Source organism: Gorilla gorilla, chromosome 10, assembly GCF_029281585.2.
Source record: "Gorilla gorilla gorilla isolate KB3781 chromosome 10, NHGRI_mGorGor1-v2.1_pri, whole genome shotgun sequence".
NCBI lineage: Eukaryota > Metazoa > Chordata > Mammalia > Primates > Hominidae > Gorilla > Gorilla gorilla.
This window is the reverse complement of record NC_073234.2, coordinates 23,881,855-23,891,334: the sequence shown is the minus strand read 5'-3', so window position 1 is coordinate 23,891,334 and position 9,480 is coordinate 23,881,855. Positions and strand designations below refer to the sequence as shown.

At 52.3% G+C, this 9,480-nt stretch overlaps 1 protein-coding gene across 1 annotated transcript; it reads left to right on the top strand.

The window, feature by feature from the left end:
* The first annotated feature begins 3,361 nt into the window (after positions 1-3,361).
* On the top strand, positions 3,362-7,068 carry FAM90A1 (family with sequence similarity 90 member A1). The gene is made up of 4 exons (XM_019039359.4): positions 3,362-3,621; positions 4,116-4,315; positions 4,774-4,882; positions 5,547-7,068. The coding sequence occupies exons 1-4, from the start codon at positions 3,499-3,501 to the stop codon at positions 6,504-6,506; spliced, it is 1,392 nt and encodes a 463-aa protein (XP_018894904.3). The 5' UTR covers positions 3,362-3,498; the 3' UTR covers positions 6,507-7,068.
* Positions 7,069-9,480: the final 2,412 nt, after the last annotated feature.

Genomic DNA, 9,480 nt, shown 5'->3' with positions numbered 1-9,480 from the left:
CTGTCTAAAACAAAGACTAGCTGGAGAATCCCGCCAGGAAAAGGCCCTCAGCCTCCAACTGCTCTGCTCACTCGAAGCTGGAAGATGTGGCTCTAGAGACGCATCAGGACCAAGCCACGACTCCTCACTTGGAGAAATCAACGGGGAAAGAGACGCAGGCAAAGGAGAACCATCTCACTGGGAGAGGCAACGCTGTTTGACACATCATCCCTGTACCTCCCAAAGCCACTGCCCTCCCACACCTAGGCAACGGTGGCCCCAACCCCAGGCCCAGCCCTCCTGCAGGAAGGAAGAGGACTGAATGGAGGGCGTGGCAGACTGAAAGGACGTGGCCTCCTCAAACCCCTTGGTAAAGGGCCTCTGGGGCCACCTGGCAGGGAGGGGCTGGCACACCAGGAAGTAGCCTCCTCCCGGGAGTTCAGCCAGAGCCCACGTCCTGTCCTCAAGTGGCCTCCAGAGCCACCTTTTCAGAAAAAGTACATCCTGCCCACCCCTGCTCCCCCTGCTTAAGGCCCTGCCTCCTCCCTGAGCCTCCTGCTGGCCTCTCACCTAGAAGCGGGGGTAGTCCTCGGCCTCCAGCCAGGGGATGCAGACCTGGATGTGCTGGAAATGCTTCTGGTGGATGAGGCGGCTGTAATACTCCCTCAGAGGCCCTTTGCCTTCACAGAGAAGAGCAGACACTGCCATGGACCCGTCTCTGTCCCTGCCACGTGGCCCCAGGCCCAAGACACTCCCCCTAGGAGGGATCCTTTTCCCAGAAGCTCCACCCCTCGGCAGCTCCAGTCAGGCACCATCTGGGCCCTTCCAGAAGCAACCCAGGAGCCCCGAGACCTGGAGGGATGTGTGCACCCCGACCCCTGACGCATAGCCCTGCACCTGCAGCCAGCTGGCCTCGGGCTGCAAACATGGCGGGGTAAGCACTGGCCTGGCACCCGACCGCCCACTGGGTGGACCCAGCATTCTGTCTGTGTTGTGCGCAGGGGACACTAGGACTCCCCCTGCCCTGGCACAGCCCCCACAGCACATGGTGCAGGTTCCAAACCACTCCTGGGAGCCTAGAGGCCAGAAGAGGGAGGAGAGCAGGACCAGCAGCTGTCCCAGACCCCGCCTCTTCCCACACCGCTTCCACTTTTCCCCCTCCTCACTGACTCACCTTGAAAGGGCTCAGCAGCAGTAACTGTGGGACAGGGGCACTTAAGTTTGAAAAATTAAAAGAGGCTTGGTTAAGGCACCAATGACATGGCCGGGCACAGTGGCTCATATCAATAATTCCAGCATATTGGGAGGCCAAGGCGGGTGGATCGCCTGAGGTCAGGAGTTCAAGACCAGCCTGGCCAACATGGTGAAACCCTGTTTCTACTAAAAATACAAAAATAAGCTGGGTGTGGTGGGCACCTGTAGTCCCAGCTACTTGGGAGGCTGAGGCATGAGAACTGCTTGAATGTGAGACGCGGAGGTTGCAGTGAGCTGAGATCCCACCACTGCACCCCAGCCTGGGCGACAGAGACTTTGTCTCAAAAAAAAAAAAAAAAAAAAAAGACACCAATGATGAAACAAGAAAAAAAAAAAGATGCTTGGAAACTACTGAAAAATTAGAAAGCTTGGTATGTACAGATTCACATCTGGGCTCCCTGCCCTGCTGTGAAACCCTCTGAGCTTCAGTTTCCCACATGCAAAGCAGTATAAGACCCTATGGCAGAGAGCTGCAGTGAGGATTAAGGAGACAAGATTGTGGGAAGCACAGGGTAAAGGCGGCGTGCCCCTCCCTGGACTCCAATGCCTGGAGTTGCAAGACGAGCTGAAAAAGGAGCCAGGCACTGAAGGACAAAGCGGTGTTGACTTTCTTCATCTGTGTTTCCCAGTGTGGTCCAATTCACGGTGGTTTCCAAGCACCTCCTGGAGGAGAAAACACATGAGAGTGTGGTCAGGGTTCTCTGCTGACAGACCTACCATGGGGAAGAAAGAGAAGCTCTGAAGGTGGATCATGGCCGTGACTGCATGTCAAGGAGAATCTCCTTGATGACACTGAGGCCTACGTCGAGATACAGTAAATATGGTCCAATTAAAAGGTGTCTATTTTACCACATTTTTTAAAACAAAACAAAACAAAAAAAAAAGATGGAAAAGAAGACAGGGGTACAGGCACCAGTGTTACATGTCTGACGGGGAACATCTATTCTTCAAAGCTTGCAGCTGTACCCATATGTTATAGAATGTCTGTCAGCAGTGGACATGATCTTAGAGTGGGCTGTGCAGATAGACCTTTCCAGGTCATGTAATTGGATTAAGTTAATTGTAATTAACGTCCATGTAACTGATAGGTTAGGGTACGTTCCACATCAGGTGACCAGAGGCAGTATAAAAGGCAGCCTGGAAAGCAGAGGTCCCTCTCCGCCCCTTCCTCCATCTTCCTGGATGCTGCATCGCTTCAAGCGGGGCTGCTCCATCACCTGCCCATCTCAGTGCCAGCCGGGAAAGAAAGTAGACCTGTAATTTCAGGTTAGTTTCACTGAACAGTTGTTTGTTTCACGCAATCCCTGAGGGGTGGGGGGGAAAAGAGACAAAGGAGGCCGAAAGAAACCGATCACATTGGGGCTTGCTGATGGGGTAGGGTGTGTTCTCGTTACTAGTAATTCTTGGAACAGAAAACGAGAAAGCATTTCCATCTCCATGTGTGGGATAAGACCAAGGTGGGAATGTGAAAAGAAATGTACTGCAGCATGCTGAATTGGTGGGTAAATGGAAAACGGACTTTGGAAAAAAGGGTGGTTTGCCCTTCAGCCATGTAAGACATTGATACGATATGGCACTTGTTCACCATTTGTTTAGATGAATTCGTGTGGCATGCGTGAAATACCAGAAAAATAAATAAAAAGGGGTTGGAGCTAAAGCCAAAAAGATAGAACAGGAAAGACCATCACCTGCTAGTGTGGTAGAGAGGAAGATAACTTCTATGAATTTGTATTTGGAAGTTGCCTAATGAAATGGCAAGAGTAGCGATTCAAGTTGTGACAGGAGGCATCCCTTATCCCAGATTTCAAACAGACCTGCCAAAGGGTGACACACGCCATGCCCTGTGGCTTCGATCATGCTGTCCGTCAAGGGAGATAGAGTCATCGTGTCTTCTACCGGAGTGAATCGTGATAGACCTAAGTCCAGTCTCCAGAATCTGTTGTTAGTTTGGGGTTGAAAGCTCAACTCCCCATACCTAGGCCACGGGCCCTGTGGCAGGCGAGGTTTACTCTCGGACTAGGTAATCATGGCAGAGGAACACACAATATCTGAGGATGCACACAGCACATTGTGTTCCACAGATTTGACCGACTGGTGGTGAGGTCTCCTCATGACCACACCAGCAAGGAGTTAGCGGGGGGCTTCCTGTGGGTGTGTGAATATCCAATGTGCTTAACCATCGACATGTGTATGTTTGTGTGTGTTTCAGGTGACCCAACAATCAACCCCTGAAAAAGGCGGTCATAAAACCCCCAGGAGACGAAGATGGTGGCACGTCGTGACCCCAAACCTGGGGCAAAGAGACTGGTGAGAGCCCAGACCCTCCAGAAGCAGCGGAGGGCCCCAGTTGGGCCAAGGGCTCCCCCGCCCGATGAAGAAGATCCCAGGGTAAGTCTAGCCCTGGATCTCTTGGGTATCGGGGTGGGGGTGGGGGCGGGGGGACGGGGTGTCACACGGTCCTCAGAGACTGGGTTGGATTCCAAAGAGTTCTGTCACCACCACCCAGGTTGCTTTTCCCATCCAAGGTGGGCGTGGCTTGGGACCTCCTCCCCGGCCCGATAGGCCCCTTGAGAGACTCTTGGGGGCAACCTCCCTTTCTACTTAGAGTCCTGTGTAGCCACGTTTGGCTGTGTTGTTGACATCGGGTTCACCATCGTGCCCCTTAGAACCTTGAGTCCTGCCTTTTAGAGTTCCTCCGTCACATGGGCTTTGGGAGGGAACATCGTATCCGAACTATCCCAGCACTTAACGGCCCCCATGCCGGTGTCCCCTCTTTGGAATCCTTATTCAGCTCTGAATTCACAATCCGTCTCAATGTTGACGTGGGATCGCTGCCTGTGGCTTCAGCTCACTCACTGACATCACTTCCTTTCCACCCATAGCTCAAGTGCAAAAACTGTGGGGCCTTTGGCCACACGGCCAGAAGTACCAGGTGCCCCATGAAGTGCTGGAAGGCAGCCCTGGTTCCACCGAACTTTGGGAAAAAGGAAGGGAAGGAAAACCTGAAACCATGGAAGCCCCAGGTTGAAGCGAACCCTAGGCCCTTGAACAAGGATAAGGGAGAGAAGGAAGAGAGACCAAGGTGAGCAGTGGGAGTGGTTTTCACCACTCTTAGGGTACTGCCTCCTAAGGACATGGTGTCTCTGCACCTGCACACCGTGTGCCTTTCCGTCTCCGGGCCAGGGAAGGAACGCTGCAGAGAAACAGACCGGAGCTCTATATCCTCCGGAGTTCCACACCCAAGAGCTCCTTTGGCTCTGGGAGATTCAGGGATGGGGAGGGGCGGGGGTGCTTCGTGCAGGTTCCCCACGACAGGGGGAAAAGTGATGGAATCCAAATCACAGTCCTTAGTTGGGAAGCCTAGAGGGCCACCTGGAGGATGGGAAGGTTGGCACGTGAGGGAAGGTGCAGAGGCGGAAAGGGCACCAGATGTCCATTTCTGTATCACAAAACACGAAATGGGACTGGGCCCCAGACAGGGTTCTCCCTGTCTCCTGGGGAAAACCAGGGGGCACGGCCTGAACTTTTTCTGTTCTGCAGGCCACAAGACCCGCAGAGGAAGGCTCTCCTCCGCATATTTTCCGGGAAACCTCCAGAGAAGCCTCTGCCAAATCGAAAAGGATCCACGGAAACTTCTGACTATCTGAGGGTGAGGGTCACCCTGGGCCCCTGGTCTTTTTCTCCTCTAAGTCACCCTGGTTGATTTCCTTTCAGCTTCCCGTCTGTGGGAGGGAATCAGGGAACCCCTCTTTCTTGCCTTCTTGGGGTCAGGGACTCCACGATCCTTCCAGGTCAATTTGATTCCAGGCGAAGGCATCTGAAGATGCCGTATTTCCTGTTGCTTTCTTTCTGTCCAATTATGGCAAGCATGCCAACAACACGTTCCTAGCGGCATGAGGAAATTAGTCCCTCAGAGGCCCCAAACGTGGAGAAGGCTAAACCCAGGAACATGCATATGTTCAGAGGAGACGTCCTGAGTACCCTTGAGCCACCAACCTGCCTTCGGAAGGGCATCAGTCGGTTCCACTTCATGGAAGGCTGAGTGGAGGCGCTTTGATCCAGCTAATGCCCAAGACGCGATCTTTTGAACAATGGTGTGCTTAGATCAGCTACACATAGCTCGAGAGCGCATCTTTCATGTGTCTTGTCCTGATCAGCACTCAGGTGGAGGGTCTGTCCCTACTTCCAAGGACCGCCTGTCGCTACTGTACTAAGAATTTCATGGCGTGTGCACCTTGTCTTTGGATGTGGTTGATTTTCATGTTGGCTCCATGCTGAGGAACTTCTAACCTGTGTTGTTTCCTCTCTTTCAGGTTGCAAGCGGGCCAATGCCGGTCCACACAACCAGTAAGAGGCCGCGCGTGGACCCTGTCCTCTCTGATCGCTCAGCTACCGAAATGTCTAACAGGGGCTCCGTCTTAGCTTCACTGTCTCCCCTCAGAAAAGCCAGTCTGAGCTCCTCCTCAAGTCTTGGACCAAAGGAAAGACAGACAGGGGCTGCGGCCGACATCCCTCAGACTGCAGTCAGGCACCAGGGCCCCGAGCCTCTCCTCGTGGTGAAGCCGACACACAGCAGCCCTGAGGGTGGCTGCCGAGAAGTTCCCCAGGCTGCCTCCAAAACCCACGGCCTGCTCCAGGCCATCAGCCCCCAGGCACAAGACAAACGTCCTGCGGTGACCTCACAGCCCTGCTCACCAGCCGCCACACACAGCTTGGGCCTAGGCTCCAATCTCAGCTTCGGGCCAGGAGCCAAGAGACCTGCCCAGGCTCCGATTCAGGCTTGCCTGAACTTCCCCAAGAAACCGAGACTGGGTCCCTTCCAGATCCCCGAAAGCGCCATCCAGGGAGGTGAGCTGGGGGCCCCGGAGAATCTCCAACCTCCGCCAGCCGCAACCGAACTTGGACCAAGTACGTCGCCCCGGATAGGCACGAGGACACCCGCCCAGGTGCTTAGCGGCGACCGGCAGCCTCCGCACAGCAGACCTTGCCTGCCTACTGCCCAGGCCTGCACCATGTCCCATCACCCAGCGGCCAGCCATGATGGGGCCCAGCCTCTCAGAGTGCTCTTTCGGAGACTGGAAAACGGACGCTGGAGCTCCAGCCTCCTGGCGGCCCCCTCATTTCACTCTCCTGAGAAGCCGGGAGCCTTCCTCGTTCAGAGCCCTCATGTCTCAGAGAAGTCTGAGGGTCCCTGTGTTCGTGTCCCACCAAGCGTCCTCTATGAGGACCTTCAGGTTTCCTCCTCAGAGGACAGCGATTCTGACCTGGAGTGAGACTGCAGGTGGCAGGGGCTCCTTGGCCTCCAGCTCCCGTGACTTGGAGAGGACTGTGGGACTGAGGAGCGCAGAGCAGAGAGCAGACTCTGTGCGGTGACTTCGAAGCTCCACGGCTGTGGCGCTTTTGTGGATGTGGGAGCCCAGGCCAGGCAGGGAGCACATGCAGGGACTCTGCCCCGTTGAATTCTGGTGAGGGACATTGTAGTTCGCATGGTTCTCCGGAAACGCGCCAGGAAAAGCTTCCGTGCCAGTGATTCGTTGCCTCAGAAACTGCGTGACGCGCAGGAGTCAGACTTCCGCTGGGACGTCAATAGGAAACGGGGGAATTACTGTGTATTTGCTCTCTAGATGACTGAATAAGGGAAAAGTTAGGGAACCCTGAGAGGTGCAGCCCTTCCGCTGTGCCCCACCCTGAGAGCAGTGTTTCGGACGCTGTGAAGCGTGCTGTGCAAAGCGCTCTCGGGGTCTTTCCTCAGCCTCGAAAACTGGGCTCTGGAATGCCTTTGTAAATAGGTGTGTTGAATTTGTTTTGAAGTGAATAAAATTCTCAAAAAGATGACATATCGTCTTTTGACTCTCATTCCGTGTTTGTGTTTAACTGATTTTCCAAGTGAAGGGGTGGCCTGCCCCTCCACACCTGTGGGTGTTTCTAGTCGGGTGGGATGAGAGACAGAGAAAAGAAATAAGACACAGAGACAAAGTATAGGGAAACAACATTGGGTCCAGGGGACCGGCACTCAGCACACCAAGGACCTGCACCAGCACCGGCCTCTGAGTTCCCTCAGTTTTTATTGATTATGATTTTCATTACTTCAGCAAAAAGGAATGTAGTAGGAGAGCAGGGTGATAATAAGGAGAAGGTCAACAAAAAAAAAAACATGTGAGCAAAAGAATCTATATCATAATTAAGTTCAAGGGAAGGTACTATGCCTGGACGAGCACGTAGGCCAGATTTATGTTTCTCTCCACCCAAACATCTCAGTGGAGTAAAGAATAACAAGGCAGCATTACTGCCAACATGTCTCGCCTCCCGCCACAGGGCAGCTATTCTCCTATCTCAGAGCTGAATAAACGTACGATCGGGTTTTACACCGAGACATTCAGTTCCCAGGGGCAAGCAGGAGACAGTGGCCTTCCTCCATCTCAACTGCAAGAGGCTTTCCTCTTTGACTAATCCACCTCAGCACAGACCCTTTACGGGTGTCAGGCTGGGGGACAGTCAGGTCTTTCTCATCCCACGAGGGCATATCTCAGACTATCACATGGGGAGAAACCTTGGACAATACCCTGCTTTCAAGGGCAGAGGTCCCTGCGGCTTTCCACAGTGCATTATGCCCCTGGTTTATTGAGACTAGAGAATGGCAATGACTTTTACCAAGTATACTGCCTGTAAACATTTTGTTCACAAGGCACATCCTGCACGGCCCTAGATCCCTTAAACCTTGATTTTATACAACACAGGTTTTTGTGAGCTCCAAGTTGGGTCAAAGCGGCTGGGGCAAAGTGGCTGGGGCAAAGCTACAAATGAACAACATCTAAGCAAAGCAATTGTTTAAAGTACAGGTCTTTTTCAAAATGGAGTCCCTTATGTCTTCCCTTTCTACATAGACACAGTGACAGTCTGATCTCTCTTTCTTTTCCCTACATCCAAGGGCTTGAAAATTTCTTGACTTGTTCTCAATCCAAATCGTTATGTCTCTGAAACAGAGTTGACTGAGGGGACCGCAGGGCTGGGCAGGACCTTTGACTTCGTATACAACCACAGGAGCAAGAAAACCTCAGCCCCACTCTACCAACACACACCTAGTAAAATTCCACCAACTGAATTTCACGCACGCTAACACGTGGGGAGCGTTGCTTGCACCACAAGTCCCCATTTGGCTCAACCGCCGATGCCAAGTGTGTGGTTCCAGTTGCGACGGCCCCCCGTGAAGTGGCTTCCGGATGTGCGAATGAACTAGGCAGAGTTTCACTGGCCAAATAGACCCCAGCAAAGCTGAAGTTAACTCCCAGATTTGGGATGTACTTCAGAGGTAAAACATTCATCCCGTCTTCCTTCCAGATGTCTGACACCGGGCCTTTCCATGGTTCTCCCCCTGATCCTAAGAGTAGCTGAGGTAGAGACTCACTGAAAGATCTAGGCAGGGATATCCCATCATGCCCAGGCTCTCTCCATTCTCTGACCTGGGAACAACTCTGAGCAGGATTCCACATCTAGGAGGCCTCGGAACTGAGCGCGATTTTCTTTTTTTTTTTTTTTTTAAGTTTTAGGGTACATGTGCACATTGTGCAGGTTAGTTACATATGTATACATGTGCCATGCTGGTGCGCTGCACCCACTAACTCGTCATCTAGCATTAGGTATATCTCCCAATGCTATCCCTCCCCCCTCCCCCCACCCCACAACAGTCCCCAGAGTGTGATATTCCCCTTCCTGTGTCCATGTGATCTCATTGTTCAATTCCCACCTATGAGTGAGAATATGCGGTGTTTGGTTTTTTGTTCTTGCGATAGTTTACTGAGAATGATGGTTTCCAATTTCATCCATGTCCCTACAAAGGATATGAACTCATCATTTTTTATGGCTGCATAGTATTCCATGGTGTATATGTGCCACATTTTCTTAATCCAGTCTATCATTGTTGGACATTTGGGTTGGTTCCAAGTCTTTGCTATTGTGAATAATGCCGCAATAAACATATGTGTGCGTGTGTCTTTATAGCAGCATGATTTATAGTCCTTTGGGTATATACCCAGTAATGGGATGGCTGGGTCAAATGGTATTTCTAGTTCTAGATCCCTGAGGAATTGCCACACTGACTTCCACAATGGTTGAACTAGTTTACAGTCCCACCAACAGTGTAAAAGTGTTCCTATTTCTCCACATCCTCTCCAGCACCTGTTGTTTCCTGACTTTTTAATGATTGCCATTCTAACTGGTGTGAGATGATATCTCATAGTGGTTTTGATT